The 19,061-nt window shown below is 42.0% G+C and overlaps 1 protein-coding gene across 1 annotated transcript in view; it reads right to left on the reverse strand.

Annotated features, from left to right (window-relative positions):
- Positions 1-19,061, reverse strand: part of LOC134300778 (cadherin-7-like) — a 119,296-nt gene that overhangs the window by 9,790 nt on the left and 90,445 nt on the right. Inside the window, exons 9-10 of the mRNA XM_062985200.1 lie at positions 16,865-16,986; positions 2,747-2,864 (exon numbers count right to left, since the gene is read on the reverse strand). Of these exons, the coding sequence (XP_062841270.1) occupies positions 2,747-2,864; positions 16,865-16,986 (240 nt within the window). The remainder of the gene's footprint in view (positions 1-2,746; positions 2,865-16,864; positions 16,987-19,061) is intronic.

Raw genomic sequence — 19,061 nt, forward strand, 5'->3', positions numbered from 1 at the left:
TCTTCCAGAAGCACATTTGTGAGGTCAGACACTGATGTTGGACCTGGCTCGCAGTTTCCGCTCTAATTCATCCCAAAGGTGTTGAGGTCAGGTCAGGTGCAGGCCAGTCAAGTTCTTCCACACCAAACTCGCTCATCCATGTCTTTATGGACCTTGCCTTGTGCACGGGGGTGCAGTCATGTTGGAACAGGAAGGAACCATCCCCAAACTGTTCCCACAAAGTTGGGAGCATGAAATTATCCAAGATCTCTTGGTATGCTAAAGCATTATTAGTTCCTTTCACTGGAACTAAGGGGACGAGCACCATAATCCCCCCTCCACCAAACTTTACACTTGGCACAATGCAGTCAGACAGGTACTGTTCTCCTGGCAATCGCCAAACCCAGACTTGTCCATCGAATTGCTAGAAGGAGAAACCATTCACTTTCGCAGTGGTTTCTGGGTGAGGGTTGATGGGGCAAGTTTAGGGTTGGCACACAGAAAGGGGCGCATTTCCAAAAAGGTTGAAAACCCCTGGACTAAAACACAAGCAGTCTTTGTGTTTGAAACTCCTGCCAACTCCTGCTCAGTCTGTCACATGAACCTTTTTTTTAAATGCTTTTTCTCCCTTTTTAGTGCGTCCAATTGCCTGATTGCGTCATGCTTCCTCTCCACCAATGCCAATCCTTGCTATGATTGAGGAGAACGAAGCTAACCCATGCCCCCTCCGACATGTGGGCAGCAGCCGTATGCATTTTTGTCACCTACACTTTGACGAGTGCAATGCAGATCAGCACTGTGTACAGAGAGACACACCCCGATCAACGCACTCTTTTCCCCGCCATCAGTCAGCCAGCAGAGGTCATAACTGAATTAGTTATGAGACAGTCTCTATCCAGCTTTTAATATCCCACCCCTATCTGAACAACAGGCCAATCGTTGTTCATGTGGTTGCTCAGCCCAGCCGGCAGGCAGAGCTGAGACTCGATACGATGTATTCGAGATCCCAGCTCTGGTGTTCCAGCATGTGAGCGGCACGTCACATGAACATTTAACCTATCGCCATCTTCATCTGAATTGAGATCAAATGTGCATATTCAGAATTTTAATACATTACAGCAAAGCATATAAGGACATTCCTTAAATTTTCATCTATCTGGATGCATGAATAGGTACATAAATTAATAGATATACACAAAATACAGACGTATTATTAAGAAATCATACAGAAAATAACAATCTTTAATCCTTTACTATTAATACCCAAATTTTATTGGAAATTTTAAATATCAAACTCTCAGTATAAAGACACACTGGTCCCTGTGACAAAAAGAACAAAGAACCTGTCCACGTTAAAATAGACTGCAAGACTTTCAAATATCCCATTATTAACAAACGATTAAGTCAGTTAAGCCCTTAGCCATTCTGAAACACCTATTAATGAGAAAACTGCTTAAAAATGGTAAGGCAAACAAGCTAAGAGTTCTATCATTGTACCCATTAAGCTAAGAGGTTTTCCAATCCATTTCACCAGTTTTCAAGCTTTAAGTGCTTTTGTAAGGGGGCTGTAAGGAGGAGCTGTAGAACTGACTTACCACCAAGTTAATTCTGGACCCAAGTGCAGAAGATGTGTTTGTTTATTAGGATTTTAACGTCATGTTTTTCACTTTGGTCACATTTATGACTGGGCAGGTAGTGACAGGTTACATGAGATTCATCAGTCCAAGTCAACGACAAACTCCATCACAGGCAATTATGTACCTCCGATTAACCTGACTGCATGTTTTTGGACTGTGGGAAGAAATTGGGGCTCTGGGAGGAAACCCACAGAGAAAGTACCCAAACTGTTCCACCTAGGAACTAAACCAAAGACCTTTTTACTGTGAGGCCACAGTGCTACCCATCGAGCCACCCTGCCGAATGCATCGGTAGAAGACACCAAATAAGGAAAAATGTCTGACAAAAGACAGAAACTGGTTACCAGTAAAAAGAATATATCCATGAGACTGGATTAAATCTCGCATTGTAGAGTGTCAAACAGATTAAGGAAGTGAAGGTGCCAAGTTGGACCTACAATCAAGTGCACCATGCCAGTTACTTAAACCATTAACGACTGCAGACCTGTGCTACTCCCTCAACCCTGACTAAATGTGACAGCTCAATGTTACAGCCAGCTTTCTGCGTAGTGATGAAGCGTCGCTCCCTACTCCCTACACAGTTTGAAGTTCACTTCATTTAAACATTTTCGTTACCTTTGGATTGGAATCTCACTTAAAATGGAAGGTGGAATACCCTACATAGTGCACTTCACAGGAACAACTGGGGTGAATGGAACGCTCCTACAGAATCAGTGCTAATGGTTGGAAGACCTTCTGATGTCTGAACTGGACTCTAGTCTAAAGACTCGTGACTTGACTCGGACTCTAGCCTAAAGACTTGTGACTTGACTCGGACTCTAGCCTAAAGACTTGTGACTTGACTCGGACTCTAGCCTAAAGACTTGTGACTTGACTCCAACTCTAGCCTAAAGACTTGTGACTTGACTCAAACTGTAGCCTAAAGACTTGACTTGACTCGGACTCTAGCCTAAAGACTTGTGACTTGATTCGGACTCGTATTTTGTGACTTGTGAACATCTCTGGTTGGCATACATCAGAAACATACTATTACATACTGTGCAATGCAATGTATCGATGCAGGGTAACATAAATTTATATATGCAGCTTCTGTTTGTGCTTGGACGGCATTCGGGGAGAACCTTACCTACCTTTGTTGTCTCTCAGGGTGAAATTGTGCTCGCCACTGACAGATAAAGCAAGGGCGAAGTAAAACCGATGTCCACTGGGAGGCTCGTCCTTATCCACAGCGCTGATGGTCTGGATCACCTGGAAACACAACAGCACACAAACGTTACTCGAGACAAATACAGAACATTCTAGACAGTGAAAGCCTAGTGAGTAAAGCTTTCAATCTGAAGACCACTTTTGGGTCCTTGAGCAAGGCCATTAACCCTCTCTTCGTCAGGGGTGCCGCACAATGGCTGACTTTGTGCTCTGACCACACTTCCAAACAAGATGGGATTCATGGAAACAGAATTTTGTTGTAGTGTACCAGTGTATATATACACCAATCAGCAATAACATTAAAACCACTTCCTTGTTTCTACACTCACTGTCCATTTTATCAGCTTCACTTACCATATAGAAGCACTTTGTAGTTCTACAATTACTGACGGTAGTCCATCTGTTTCTCTACATACTTTGTTAGCCCCCTTTCATGCTGTTCTTTAATGGTCAGGACTCTCACAGGACCACTGCAGAGCAGGTATTATTTAGGTGGTGGATCATTCTCAGCACTGCAGTGACAATGACATGGTGGTGGTGTGTTAGTGTGTGTTGTGCTGGTATGAGTGGATTAGACACAGAAATGCTGATGGAGTTTTTAAACACCTCACTGTCACTGCTGGACTGAGAATAGTCTACTAACCAAAAATATCCAGCCAACAGCGCCCTGTGACCACTGATGAAGGTCTAGAAGATGACCAACTCAAACAGCAGCAATAGATGAGCGATCGTCTCTGACTTTACATCAACAAGGTGGACCAACTAGGTAGGAGTGTCTAATAGGGTGGACAGTGAGTGGACACGGTATTTAAAAACTCCTGGAGTGCTGCTGTGTCTGATCTACTCATACCAGCACAACACACACTAACACACCACCACCACCATCAGTGTCACTGCAGTGCTGAGAATCATCCACCACCTAAATAATACCTGCTCTGTGGTGGTCCTGGGAGAGTCCTGACCATTGAAGAACCTCATTACTAGCCCTAAATTGCCCCTGTCCCAATTTTTTTGGAACGTGTTGCAGGTCTGAAATGCAGGAATGGAGGTATATTAACAAATGAAATAAAGTTGAGCAGATCAAACATGAAATATCTCAGGTTCATCCTGTCTGCAATCAAATAAAAGTCAAAGTAAATGTAAGGAACACTGCATTTTTATTTCATGTGCAGTTTCCATACTGTCCCAACTTTTTCTGATTTTGGGTTGTATTTTTTTCTAGTTTTTGGGGCTCATCAATAAACAAGGAACATTTGGCCAACAGTTTATAGTGTATCGTCCAAGAAGAGAGTGTATAGTTCACATTTAAGTGAGCCTCGAATAAAGTGCAGCATTTTAGAAGGTCAACGTGTTTCTGAATAAAAAGGCCATTAGTGTTTAGCTGATCTGTGAGAGAGCAAAACAGTTCTAATCCTTGAGATGTCAGATTTCAACTAAAATGCTTCCACACGCTTTAAGAGTTTAATTTAAACCCAGAGTTTCACATAATGCAGTTTTTTATTTCCACTGACACAAATCAAGAGGGATTATTTATGTAATCGTGCTATAGACCAATTTTTATACAATAATTATTATTTAGGTCTTAGTGCTGAGGATCAGAGAGGCAGATTAAGCAATACAATAAGTCATGTCATGGATTAAAGTCAATTTATCTTGAAGCCTAATTTTTTACATAACGCTTATCACTTGTAATTCTAAGTGGTTATTTGGCAGAAGTGCAAGAACAAGAATGGAATCTGCTTAGGCAGATCTAAATCTTCAGGAGTAGGAGTGGAATCAATAATGTCTGATTAACTCAATAAATAGGGACAGAGTTTTCATTTCGGAAAGGTTACCAGCCAGTACGGCACTGGTCTTGGTAATGTTATAGAAATAAAACCTATGGCGCAATGTAATTAATCATTTTAGATAGGGCGGCACGGTGGCTCAGTGGGTAAGCACTGTCGCCTCACAGCAAGAAGGTCGTGGGTTTGATCCCCAGGCAGGGCGGTCCGGGTCTATTCTGTGTGGAGTTTGCATGTTCTCCCTGTGTCTGCGTGGATTTCCTCCCACAGTCCAAAAACATGCAGTCGGGTTAATTTGAGACATTAAATTGCCCTATGGGTGAATAGGTGTGTGCGTGTATGTGTGTCTGCCCTGTGATGGACTGGTGTCCCGTCCGGGGTGTTACTGTGTGCCTTGCGCCCATTGAAAAGCTGGGATAGGCCCCAGCACGCACCCGCGACCTTAGTTGGATAAGTGGTTAAGACAGTGACTGAGTGAGTAATTTTAGATAATTTAAGAACACATAAAATAACAAGGACGCTCGGGTGGCTGAGGCCCCATGATAAATTTGGGTGTGTTTGTATTGGGCATGGACTAACAGACAAGAGCGTGGACTAACAGACAGGAGCGTGGACTAACAGACAGGAGCGTGGACTAACAGACAGGAGCGTGGACTAACAGACAAGAGCGTGGACTAACAGACAGGAGCGTGGACTAACAGACAGGAGCGTGGACTAACAGACAGGAGCGTGAACTAACAGACAAGAGCGTGGACTAACAGACAGGAGCGTGGACTAACAGACAAGAGTGTGGACTAACAGACAGGAGCATAAACTAATAGACAAGAGCGTGGACTAACAGACAAGAACATGGACTAACAGACAGGAGCATGAACTAACAGACAAGAGCGTGGACTAACAGACAAGAGCATGAACTAACAGACAAGAGCGTGGACTAACAGACAAGAGCATGGCAGAGCATGGACTAACAGACAAGAGCATGGACTAACAGACTAACAGACAGGAGCGTGGACTAACAGACAAGAGCGTGGACTAACAGACAGGAGCGTGAACTAACAGACAAGAGCATGGACTAACAGACTAACAGACAGGAGCGTGGACTAACAGACAGGAGCGTGGACTAACAGACAGGAGCGTGAACTAAGAGACAAGAGCGTGGACTAACAGACAGGAGCGTGGACTAACAGACAGGAGCGTGAACTAACAGACAAGAGCGTGGACTAACAGACAAGAGCACGGACTAACAGACAAGAGCATGGACTAACAGACAAGAGCATGGACTAACAGACAAGAGCGTGGACTAACAGACAGGAGCGTGGACTAACAGACAGGAGCATGGACTAACAGACAAGAGCATGGACTAACAGACAGGAGCATGGACTAACAGACGAGCATGAACTAACAGACAGGAGCGTGGACTAACAGACAGGAGCGCGGACTAACAGACAAGAGCATGGACTAACAGACAAGAGCATGGACTAACAGACAGGAGCATGGACTAACAGACAAGAGCATGGACTAACAGACAGGAGCATGGATTAACAGACGAGCATGGACTAACAGACAGGAGCGTGGACTAACAGACAGGAGCGTGGACTAACAGACAGGAGCATGGACTAACAGACAGGAGCGTGGACTAACAGACAAGAGCGTGGACTAACAGACAGGAGCGTGGACTAACAGACAAGAGCGTGGACTAACAGACAGGAGCGTGGACTAACAGACAAGAGCGTGGACTAACAGACAGGAGCGTGGACTAACAGACAAGAGCGTGGACTAACAGACAGGAGCATGGACTAACAGACAAGAGCGTGGACTACAAGACAAGAGCATGGACTACCAGATATGAGCATGGCAGATTTTAAATAGTCTCCAATGACTGTTCCCAGGCTGCCTTCTTAAATCCCATGAGCTTATTGCCTCAGATGAGATGCAGCTGTGGGTAATTAGCCGGAGACCAATCACAGTGAGGGGCCGTTGGCTTGCCAACCTAAACAAAACTTCTCTAACGTGCTCCTGGAGAGAGGGGCGTGGCACAGAAACACACCCCAGAAGCAAAGAGGCTTGATTCGTGACAGTGTTACTGCATTCTGCCCAGTGGTTTCAAGAAAGCCGGGCCTACTGTAACTCTGACCAGGATAAAGTAGTGGTAGACAGGAAAGAAAAATTATATATATATATACATGTATGATCAGCCATAACATTAAATTGTTCTACAATTACTGACTGTAGTCAATCTGTTTCTCTGCATGCTTTGTTTGCCCCCTTTCATGCCATTATTTGGGTGGTGGGTCATTCTCAGCACTGCAGTGACACTGACATGGTGGTGGTGTGTTAGTGTGTGTTGTGCTGGTATGAGTGGATAAGACACAGCAGCGCTGATGGAGTTTTTAAACACCTCACTGTCACTGCTGGACTGAGAATAGTCCAACAACCAAATATATCCAGCCAACAGCGACCCGTAGGCAAACCTTTTTGGCTGAGAGAGCCATGAACGCCACATATTTAAAAATTTATTTCCATGAGAGCCATACAATATGTTTAAAACTAAATACAAGTAAATGTGTGCATTTTATGTAAGACCAACACTTTTAAAGTACAATAAGTCTCTGAATTCTTTTTAATAACGTTGTTATGCTGTTGCTAACCAATGATGAACAAAGTACTTCTTACCATTAATGCGACTTCTGGTGCTGCATGGTTTTGCTGATGGCTTTGTAGTCTGGTTGATACGTGGTGAGGTTAAGCTTCATGCAGGCGTTGAGACTTCCATCCGTTAAACGTGATCGTAGGTTGGTCTTAATGTTCTTTAGATGTGAGAAAGACTGCTCACATGCATACGTAGAGCCAAACATTGTAAACACGCTGCAGTGTGTGGTATGTGACGGGAAGCGCGTTCCAAGTTTTGACAATCAGCTGGTCCGCGGGTTGAGGTTTTTTCATTTCTCCCCACTTGTGTTTGCTCGCCAACTCTGCTTGCTGTCGTGCAAGTCTTTCCAAATCTTCATTCAGTGACTTCATTCACTTTTAGCTCAAAATCTCTGACGGAGACACCGGGGATGTAACTCAGGTCGGCGCTGTCCACTGCACACTCGTGTGGATGGGCGATGAACTTAAAAAGACGAGTGCGCTCACGAAGTTCTCCAAAGCGCGCTTTGAATGACTGCAGGAGATTAGATGTGAAGCCCGCTAGCTGCTGAAGATCAAGATGTTGAGCAGGGTCACTTGCTGTGCATGCATCTTTAAACTCTCCCAGTTTTTCAAAGTGTAGTAAACGACCTGTTTCAATGTCGGCGATGAAGAGTTCTAGCTTGTTTTCAAATGCAAACACTGCTTGTTGAAGGGATAAGACTGTATTTCCAACGCCTTGCATTTTCACATTGAGCTGGTCCAGATGTTCAGTCATGTCCACGAGATAGTAGAACTTCAGGAGCCACTCAGCGTTAGCTAACTCAGGATGCTCGACGTTTTTCATTGCAAGAAAAGTCCGGATTTCGCTCAGACAAGCCGCGAAACGGCTGAGCACCTTCCCTCTTGACAACCAACGCACATTGCTGTGCAGAAGCAGACCAGGATAATTATTCCCAACTTCATCCAGCAGTGTTTTAAACTGGCGATCATTTAAAGCTCTGGCAACAATAAAGCTGACCACCCGAATGACCAGCGACATCACCTCACCAAGCTGCTCGCCACACATCTGAGCACAAAGCGCCTCCTGATGTAGGATGCAGTGAAAACTTAGGATGGGTCTCTTTTCATGTTCACGAAGAAGCGCTACGAATCCTCTGTTTTTCCCCACCATGCACGGAGCACCATCAGTACACACCGAAATAAGTTTATCCATCGGTAGATTTTTTTCTTTAGCGAGCTCAGTGAAAGACTTGAATAAATCCTCCCCTCTTGTTGTCCCTTTCATAGGCAAAACAGCAAGACTTTCCTCACGTAGTGCGTCACCGACAGCATACCTTGCAATCACGCTGAACTGGGATAAATGGCTTACGTCTGTTGACTCATCCAAAGTGAGAGAAAAGAATGGTGCTGCATTTATGTCCTTCACTTGTGTTGCCTCAATTTGATTTGCCATCATGATGGTACGATCGTGAACAGTTCTTGCCGACAGAGGCATGTCTTTTATTCGTTTGATTATCTTGTCTTTATCCGAAAAGTCGTCAAAAAGTTCACTGGCAACATCAAGCATTAATGTTTTGGCATACTCTCTATCTGTGAATGGCTTTCCGTTTCTCACAATTGCTAAAGCACCAGCAAAGCTAGCCGAATTCCAGTCACCTTGTTGGGTCCAAACACGGAGTTGCTGCTGACTAGCTTTCACTCTGCACAGTAGCTCATGACATGCTCTCTTCCTGCTGTCCCCCGCAAAATATTTCGATGCAAATGTAGCATGGCGTGTGTCGAAGTGCCGCTTTATATTTGACCGTTTCATCGATGCAATTTTATCATTGCATATTAGACACACTGCAGAACCTGCTTCTCTCCACAAAGGCGAATTCCTCTGTCCATTCCTGCTGAAAAGTACGATACTCCTCATCTTTTTTTCTTTTAGCCATCTTCTTCGATAAAAGGGTTTCTGCAATTAGCTGACTACTTGATTAAAAGGAGGGAAATTTACTTCCTGACCTCACAACGACCCGTGTACGTTACGCATTATCCAATAAAAATTTGGTGTTGTCCCGGAGGACAGCTGTGATTGGCTCCAGCCACCCGCAACCATGAACATGAGCGGTAGGAAATGAATGGATTGAAATACATGAGAATGTTTTATATTTTTAACGTTATTATTTTTTTATTATTAAAGATTTGTCTGCGAGCCACATGCAGCCATCAAAAGAGCCACATCCGGCTCGCGAGCCATAGGTTCCCGACCCCTGGTCTAGAAGATGACCGACTCAAACAGCAGCAATAGATGAGCGATCGTCTCTGACTTTACATCTACAAGGTGGACCAACTAGGTAGGAGTGTCTAATAGAGTGGACAGTGAGTGGACACGGTATTTAAAAACTCCAGCAGCGCTGCTGTGTCTGATCCACTCATGCACTGATGCACAACACACACTAACACCCCACCACCATGTCAGTGGTGGTTCTGACCATTGAAGAACAGGGTGAAAGCAGATTAAAGCAGTATTTAGAGAAACAGATGGACTACAGCCAGTAATTGTAGAACTACAAAGTGCTTCTATATGGTAAGTGGAGCCAATAAAATGGACAGTGAGTTTAGAAACAAGGAGGTGGTTTTAATTTTATGGCCGATCAGTGTATATATACATTGATAAAACCTTTAGTAAATGCACAACAAAGTTTGTAAGAAGAAACAAGGTTATTTAACATGCAAGACACCCTTGTGAAAATTCCTGTGCCCTTGGTTACTTAATCAACCTGTTTAAAGTGATCGTACTTGTTTAAAATTTTCCATTTCATGACAAAAAGGCTTTTTAAAAATTATTTTACTTATTTTTCACAAAGCTTTTTTTGCAAACCCATTTTCAAGGCTCTAGGACACCAAACCACAATACGAGGCAATTTTGGTCAAACGTAGGAGACAGTGAATCTACCCAAGGATTGGCAGCCAGAAGAACTTTTCCAAGGAGTTACTAAGGAACCATTTCTACATTTACAAAACATCTTACAAAATCATTTAAATAACTGCATACATCTCAAGGCTCAAGACTACTGACAGAATGAATAAGAAAAAAATGACATTTATAGGAGTGCAGCACGACAGTTCTCTTTAAATAAGACAAACCTGGTTTGTAAAAAATTTTCAAACATATTTTCTAATACAGTTTTTTCCCCTATTTCTCCCTTTTAGCTTGTCCAATTGCCCGATTGCTCATGCTTCCTCTTCACCAATGTCGATCCCCGCTCTGACTGAGGAGAACGAAGCTAACCCATGCCCCCTCCGACACGTGGGCAGCATGCCGTATGCATTTTATCACCTACACTTTGACGAGTGCAGTGCAGTGCAGCTCAGCGTTGTGTCCGGAGAGGACACACCCTGAGAGCACTCTTTTCTCATCTCTGTGCAGGCGCCATCAATCAGCCAGCAGAGGTCATAATTGCACCAGTCATGAGAGAGAGACCCCATCCGGTTTAGTCCCGCCCAAATCTGAACAACAGGCCAATCGTTGTTCATGTGGCCACTCAGCCTTAGACGGTAGGCAGAGCTGAGATTCGATACGATGTATTCGAGATCCCAGCTCTGCTTCCAGCGTGTGTTTTTACCGCCGCGCCACCTGAGCGGCTCTAATACTAAAACTGTGGTGTTTTTAATCATATTTTCTTTTGTGTAGTATCAGGCTTTCTTAAAGTGAGACACATTTGATCACATTTTGTTTAATCTTATAAAGGAAAATGTTGTATAATGCCAAAGCTACATAAAGATGCTATTATTTACCAGCAAGACATGTAAAATTACATAAAAATTAAAAGCTCATAATGCCATGATTTCTGCTTCCCAGCTACACCATTCCTGCTTTGCATGTAGTATAAACCACCTCTCTTAGCACATTTCCAATTAGAAATGTACCTTGATATACCTTGAAGCTACCTCCTAACATGAGTAAATGGTGTACTTAACCTTTTCCTATCTGACAGCACGGCTGGCTCCTTACATATTTACCCATGGGTCGTTGCTTTTGGCCAATATCGATAAATAACGCACATGACGTCTACGGAAGTGTGTCCTCCAAGTATTTTTTTTATAGAATGTTATTTCTGTGGCCGGGCATAATTTTTTAATCAAATGGATAAAGGTTAATGTTCTTGTTTGTTTGTTTATTCAAATTTTAACGTCATGTTTTACACTTTGGTTACATTCATGACAGAAACAGTAGTTACTCATTACACGAGATTCATCAGTTCACAAGGTCATGGACAATTCACCTCACTTGCATGTCTTTGGACGGTGGGAGGAAACCGGAGCTCCCGGAGGAAACCCACGCAGACACAGGGAGAACATGCAAACTCCACACAGAAAGGACCCGGACCGCCCCACCTGGGGATCGAACCCAAAACCTTCTTGCTGTGAGGCATCCTTACACAGCGTTTTGAAGACCCCACCCACTTAGTCCAGTCATCCCACCCAGCAGACACAGTGGCCAATTATTGTCTGCTGCAGGCACTGCTAATTGTGCCCGCTAGATGGCGCCCACAGACCGGCCACTTGAGGCCCTTAACCCTCAATTGCTTAGATTGTTTACTGTCACAGTTGTAAGTCGCTTTGCATAAAAAGCATCTGCTAAATGCTCACTCACTCACTTTCTTAACAGCTGGAGCCTATCCCAGCTTTTCAATGGGTGCAAGGCACACAGTAACACCCTGGATGGGGCAGACACACATACACACACCCATTCACCTATAGGGCAATTCAGTGTCTCCAGTTAAACTGACTGCATGTTTGTGGACTGTGGGAGGAATCATTAAGCCTATCCCGGCTTTTCAATGGGCGCAAGGCACACAGTAACACCCTGGATGGGGCGCCAGTCCATCGCAGGGCAGACACACATACACACACACACACACTCATACACACACCCATTCACCTATAGGGCAATTCAGTGTCTCCAATTAACCTGACTGCATGTTTTTGGACTGGAGCTCCGGAAGAAAACCCATGCAGACACGGGGAGAACATGCAAACTCCACACAGAAAGGACCCGGACCGCCCTGCCTGGGGACCTTCTTTCTGTGAGGTGACAGTGCTACCCACCGAGCCCCTGGTAAATGGTGAAAGTGTAAAACTAACTAACAGTGTAACTTTGGGTAATGTTGTCAATAACATTAGTGGATTATATCTAAAAGTATTATAAACTGTTCTCCTTTGGGGGGGGGGCGGGGGTGGATAAACATTTCTTTTATCAGTGGATAGTCGATCACTTAAATGGTCTAATTTGTGAGCGTGTCTTGTTAATTAATTATGATGTTAATTAACATTACTATTACACTTTGGGTTGCCTTTTCCACCATGGAACAAAGCAATGATAAGACACAAACCAGACTCTGTGCCGTGCCTACTGATTAAGACGATGAGTTTGGCAATTATGGATCATGACCCTCCCACTCACTTGCACCGAAAAGACTTGTAGTACTATAATTAATACCATGGCACAACACAGATGCCGCTCTAATCTTTGATCAGCCGTGTGCTGGGCTTCTCGGGACCACAGAGAGCAGTGCTGATAATTAGGAGCTGAGAACTGGCAGCTTATTAGAAGCCACTTTTTCCCTGTTTAATCTAAATTACTGAACAGCAGAAAATACAAGCAGTACAAACTGAGGGAAATATGAAGGCAGATCAGGAATCTCAAAGGATGAAGAAATAAACAAATTGATTGGTTGGTACATTAATTTGCCACAAAAAGAATTGATTATTTCAAGGACAATGTCCCTCCTGATGGCAAAAGCACAAAGCTGTTACTATACTAATTACTGCTTTCAACTTGCTGCCATAACAGAGCTTTCCCTTGCTATAATATGTATAGAAAAGATTTAATATACAAACATATGCAAAAATATATTTGTATTAATTTTACAGTGTCTGACAGGGTAAAGCAACATTCACTGTACACAGAATGGTTATAAATAGCTCATACGGTTTATAATTCAATGTTTTGTATATTATAAGTTGCTTTTCTGCTCTTGTAAAAGGTGGCAAGGGTGAGTCAGGGTAATGAGGCGAGGGATACGAGGGTTCTTTAAAAAAGTTTCCGCACTTTCTAAACTCTATTTATTAAAAACTACAAAAACAAATGACATCACTTTTCTACATAGTCACCTTCAATGCATTTTTCCCACCGTCGTACCAACTTTTTAATACCATCAGCAAAAATGTTTTGGTTGAGTGTGTAGCCACTGATGCAGCGCTGCTTTCACATCATCATTACATGAAAATCTTCTTCCCCTTAAAGCTTGGGCGGTTCAAAAAGGTGGAAATCGGATGCCGCTAAATCTGGACTATAAGCTCTCACAGTCTCTCAGACACGACCAATTACTATTTCTCCCACCCTCACGGTTTCCAATCAAAATATAAAAGTGCAGAAACTTTTTGAAGATCCCTTGTACATTGTAGCAATTTGCAATTTTATGTAAGGCAAAACTGCAAAAAAATTACATTGTTTCCCATCTAAATGATGAAATTCTTCATACACTCTATGTATTCATGCACTTAAATTGTTCTATTGCTTTGAAAACAAGTAAATCATGGCCTGAATGTTTAAAACTCTTTTTATGCTTTTGTTTAGTGGGCATCTGGTTTGTATTCATCACCCCATCATAAGCAACCTGTACATAGTTTCTATATGCACACTGTAACCTATGTGTGGTAACATTGATCCAATTACTTATTAAAGCCATTAATACTACTAATACTATTATTTATTTATTTATTAGGATTTTAACGTCATGTTTTACACACTTTGGGTACATTCATGACAGAAACGGTAGTTACTTGTTACACAAGACTCATGTATTCACAAGGTTTGTATCTCCAAATCTCCAATTCACCTCACTTGCATGTGCAGCCCCTAATACTATTAATGCTACTTGAAGCCAAAATGCTGCTCAATACTAACTGAAAAACACTGCAACAACACTACTACATAATGGTATCTCATTTTGATTTTACCTTTAATCCTCAGCAGAGAGTTTTGTCCCACTTTGATATTACCTCAGAGCCTTATTTTGTGGAAAAAATTGATAAAATTACGGCTAAAACCTAACTAGTAAAAAAAACCTTAATATCAAAGTCTTGCTTTGTACTTAAAGAAAAGATAAAATTCATGGTGAATGTAGTGGATGAGTCTTCTTTTTTCCTGCTTGGAAAAATCCCCTAAAAAAAGGAAGGTAACGTTAAAGTGAAAGAATCTAAACCCTTACGGCTATTTCTAAACCCATGCATCATTTTGATCTATTGCACTTACGTTCATCTCCAATCTGGCTTGCTTTTTCTTTTCCTGATTGTATTCTTAAAACGCCAGAAGCAGACAGATCACTGTCAGTGATAAATTTATTCATTTAACCACAAAAAGGGCAAATGCTAAATAACTCATATGGAATGCATGTCAATTCACCAAAAAAGATACGAACGAGTCTCCCTTGGGGTGAATCAGAACTTACAAACTTACTTGTGCTTTAAAACCTTAAAACCTTATATATACATTTTTTTGTTTATGCATTTTCTCCCCTTTTTCTCCTTTTTTAGCGCGTCCAATTGGCCGATTGCGTCATGTTTCCTCTCCACCAATGCCAATTCCTGCTCTGATAGAGGAGAATAAAGCTAACCCATGCCCCCTCCAACATGTGGGCAGCAGCCGTATGCATATCACCTACACTATGACAAGTGCAGTGCAGCTCAGCGTTGTGTACGGAGAGACACACCCTGAGAGCACTCTTTCCTCATCTCTGTGCAGGCACCATCAATCAGCCAGCAGAGGTCGTAATTGCACCAGTCATGAGAGAGAGACCCCATCTGGCTTAGTCCCGCCCATCTGAACAACAGGACAATCGTTGTTCATGTGGCCGCTCATCCTTAGCCGGCAGGCACAGCGTATGTTTTTACCGCTGCACCACCTGAACGGCCTAAAACCTTAAAGTAAAGGAATCAGTGGGTTTTATTTTACTAATATTTTTAATGAGACCTTTTTTGCTTGAATTCATCCAACTTGTTCAGGTTGCCAAGCTTTTTCCATTTTACAATGATTCAGACCACTGTGGTCCTGGAAACTCACATATTGACTTGTCCCTTTGTTACAGTTTGACCACAGAGAGCCACAGTTCCTTGGACGTCAATGCTTGGTTTATAACCTGACAGTGTAGTACAATGCACGGTGGGACACTGTATACCCATGTGTGCCTTTCTAATCAATGTCTAATCAATATAAATTGCAACAAACAGCCTCCAATTAAGTGCTACAAACATCTCAGTGATAATTATAGTAAACAGGATGCACCTTAGAACAACCTGGAGCGCTACAGCAATGAGTCTGAAAGTCTTGTTTCGACACTCACTGTCCATTTTATCAGCTCCACTTACCATATAGGAGCACTTTGTAGTTCTACAATTACTGACTGTAGTCCGTCTGTTTCTCTGCATGCTTTGTTAGCCCCCTTTCATGCTGTTCTTCAATGGTCAGGACCCCCACAAAGTAGGTCTTACTTGGGTGGTGGATCATTCTCAGCACTGCAGTGACACTGACATGGTGGTGGTGTGTTAGTGTGTGTTGTGCTGGTATGAGTGGATCAGACACAGCAGCGCTGCTGTAGTTTTTGAATACCGTGATTGCTCATCTATTGCTGCTGTTTGAGTTGGTCATCTTTAAGATCTTTATCAGAGCTCAAAGGACGCTGCACACGGGGCGCTGTTGGCTGGATGTTTTTGGTTGGTGGACTATTCTCAGTCCAGCAGTGTCAGTGAGGTGTTTAAAAACGTCATCAGTGCTGCTGTGTCTGATTCACTCATACCAGCAAAACACACACTAACACACCACCACCATGTCAGTGTCACTGCAGTGCTGAGAATGATCCACCACCTAAATAATACCTGATCTGTAGTGCTCCTGTGAGAGTCCTGACCATTGATGAACAGCATGAAAGGGGGCTAACAAAGCATGTAGAAAAACAGACAGACTACAGTCAGTATTTGTAGAACTACAAAATGTTTCTATATGGTAAGTGGAGCTAATAATATAGTGGTTTTAATGTTAAGGCTGGTCAGTGTATATTGTAGCTTTGATTTAATAGACCATATTGATTCAAGTAAACATTTAAAATGTTCTAATAAAATATTTGATTTTGTATTGCATGCCAAAGATTTACCTAATCTAATTACCAGTGAAATCTAGCAGAAAGTAAAGTGAACCTTATCTTTTTCTAATTAAAACAGAGCCATCACACTGTTTAATAATACCGTTTATTATCAGACAAAAATCGTGTTTTTAATAAAACTGTTTATTAGGCTATCTGATTTTAGTTTATTTTAGTTTATGTATACTGACAGAGGTCTGGCTTTACTTCTATACCACTCAGCATCCTTCTGTTTAATCAATTTTAACAAGAAGTGTAGCTGCAAAGTAGCTGCATGTATTGGTTATCCAGTGTGTGATAGGTGATTATACCAACTTAACCTAATAGACATTAAAAAAACAACAATAATAATAATAATAATCATTTCAAATAATAACTAATTGGATCACTGAACATTGGAATGTAAAATTCTAACACACAGGTATTTTGTTACATGGCTTACCTGTCCAGGTGATGCATTCTCACACACGAGAGTTTCATATTCAATAGCAAACACTGGAGCGTTGTCATTGATGTCCGTCACTGAAATGATAGCTGTACTTTTTCCCACCTGAGAAGGGTCCTCTGAAAAAAAAATGAGAAAAAGCGAGTTAGAACAAAGATAATGCGACACTTTAAAAACTAAAGTTAACGTTTACCTGTTAAAAATTAAATGTATATCTTTACAGTAATTGTATAAATGTGTGATGTTAACAGAAAACATGGATTCTGGATGTAAATAAAGGACAAAAAGAATATGCTTTTAACATTTCTGCATGACACATGTAAAATATCAATATCAGATCATTAAGCTTTGTATTATTGATCAATAAATAACTAAAAACAGCTGCAACTATAGTAGTGCACCGTGTCAGTGATACAAATCCCAAACATGTATGGTTCTGATGACCACATGAATGCTACCAGCAGTACTTACTATACACTGATCAGCCATAACATTAAAAAAAGCTCCACTTATATCCGCATATAGAGGCACTTTATAGTTCTACAATTACTGACTGTAGTCCATCCGTTTCTCTGCATGCTTTGTTAGCCTCCTATCATGCTGTTCTTCAATGGTCAGGACTCTCCCAGGACCACTACAGGTACTATTTAGGTGGTCTATCATTCTCAGCACTGCAGTGACAATGACATGGTGGTGGTGTGTTAGTGTGTGTTGTGCTGGTATGAGTGGATCAGACACAGCAGCGCTGCTGGAGTTTTTAAACACCTCACTGTTACTGCTGGACTGACAACAGTCCACCAACCAAAAACAACCAGCCAACATCGCCCTGTGGGCAGCGTCCTGTGACCACTGATAAAGGTCTAGAAGATGACCAACTTAGATAGCGGCAGTAGATGAGCGATCGTCTCTGACTTTATAGCTACAAGGTGGACCAACTAGGTAGGAGTGTCTAATAGAGTGGACAGTGCGTGGACACAGCATTTAAAAACTCTAGCAGCGCTGCTGGGTCTGATCCACTCATACCAGCACAACACACACTAACACACCACCACCATGTCATTGTCACTGCAGTGCTGAGAGTGGTACTGGGAGAGTCCTGACCATTGAAGAACAGGGTGAAAGCAGGCTAAAAAACCATGTAGAAAAACAGATGGACTACAGCCAGTAATTGTAGAACAACAAAGTGCTTCTTTATGGTATGTGAAGCTGATAAAATGGACAGTGAATGTAGAAATTATTTACTGATAAAGGCTTAAAATTTAGCTTTTGATTCTAATTAACCACATACAGCAACTGCTAACATGGCAGTACAAGACACTGCCATATCACAACCTTGATGTAATCCATCGCCCTAATAATATAGTCTGTGAGACTTCTATGGGGTTGCTTTCAATTAATGAATGGGATAAGTGGGTTATAATAAGGTGGACAAAGCAACAACTAGGTAACAATCAGTAATTGTGTTCCCACAAATTGCATTCGTTTGATAAATAACAGACCTGCATGGATTAAAAAATGTAGTTCTTTGAATGGCCCTTTAACAAGAACACGTCTTTGGGGCAAAGAATAATGAATTAAGTTTGCAGTCCTATTGCTGTCCCTGACTGAGTTAAGAAAATAGCACTGGAGCGAAGTTGCCGTTTAAATTAAATTTGCGTTTCTGAAATTGAAAACCTATTTTGTGCTTTAAATTAGGGAGGAATTGGTCACCTCCTAAACAGAGTGTTTGGAAATAGGATTTTTAAACCCAGTGCTGAGGAGCCAACAATTATGGGGGTCTCCTTTTGGATCCAAATAAAGAATTCTGTACTGTTTAGGCCACATTTACAGTACTTGTTTAACATATATACTTCGATCAGGCATAACATTATGACCACTGACAGGTGAAGTGAATAACACTGATTATCTCTTCATCACGGCACCTGTTATTTGGTGGGATACAGTGGGGCCAAAAAGTATTTAGTCAGCCACTGATTGTGCAGGTTCTCCTACTTAGAAAGATGAGAGAGGTCTGTAATTTTCATCATAGGTACACTTCAACTATGAGAGACAAAATGAGAAAAAAAAATCCAGGAAATCACATTGTAGGATTTTTAAAGAATTTATTTGTAAATTATGGTGGAAAATAAGTATTTGGTCAATAACAAAAGTTCAACTCAATACTTTGTAACATAACCTTTGTTGGCAATGACAG

Source organism: Trichomycterus rosablanca, chromosome 23 (genome assembly GCF_030014385.1).
Source record: "Trichomycterus rosablanca isolate fTriRos1 chromosome 23, fTriRos1.hap1, whole genome shotgun sequence".
Taxonomy (NCBI): domain Eukaryota; kingdom Metazoa; phylum Chordata; class Actinopteri; order Siluriformes; family Trichomycteridae; genus Trichomycterus; species Trichomycterus rosablanca.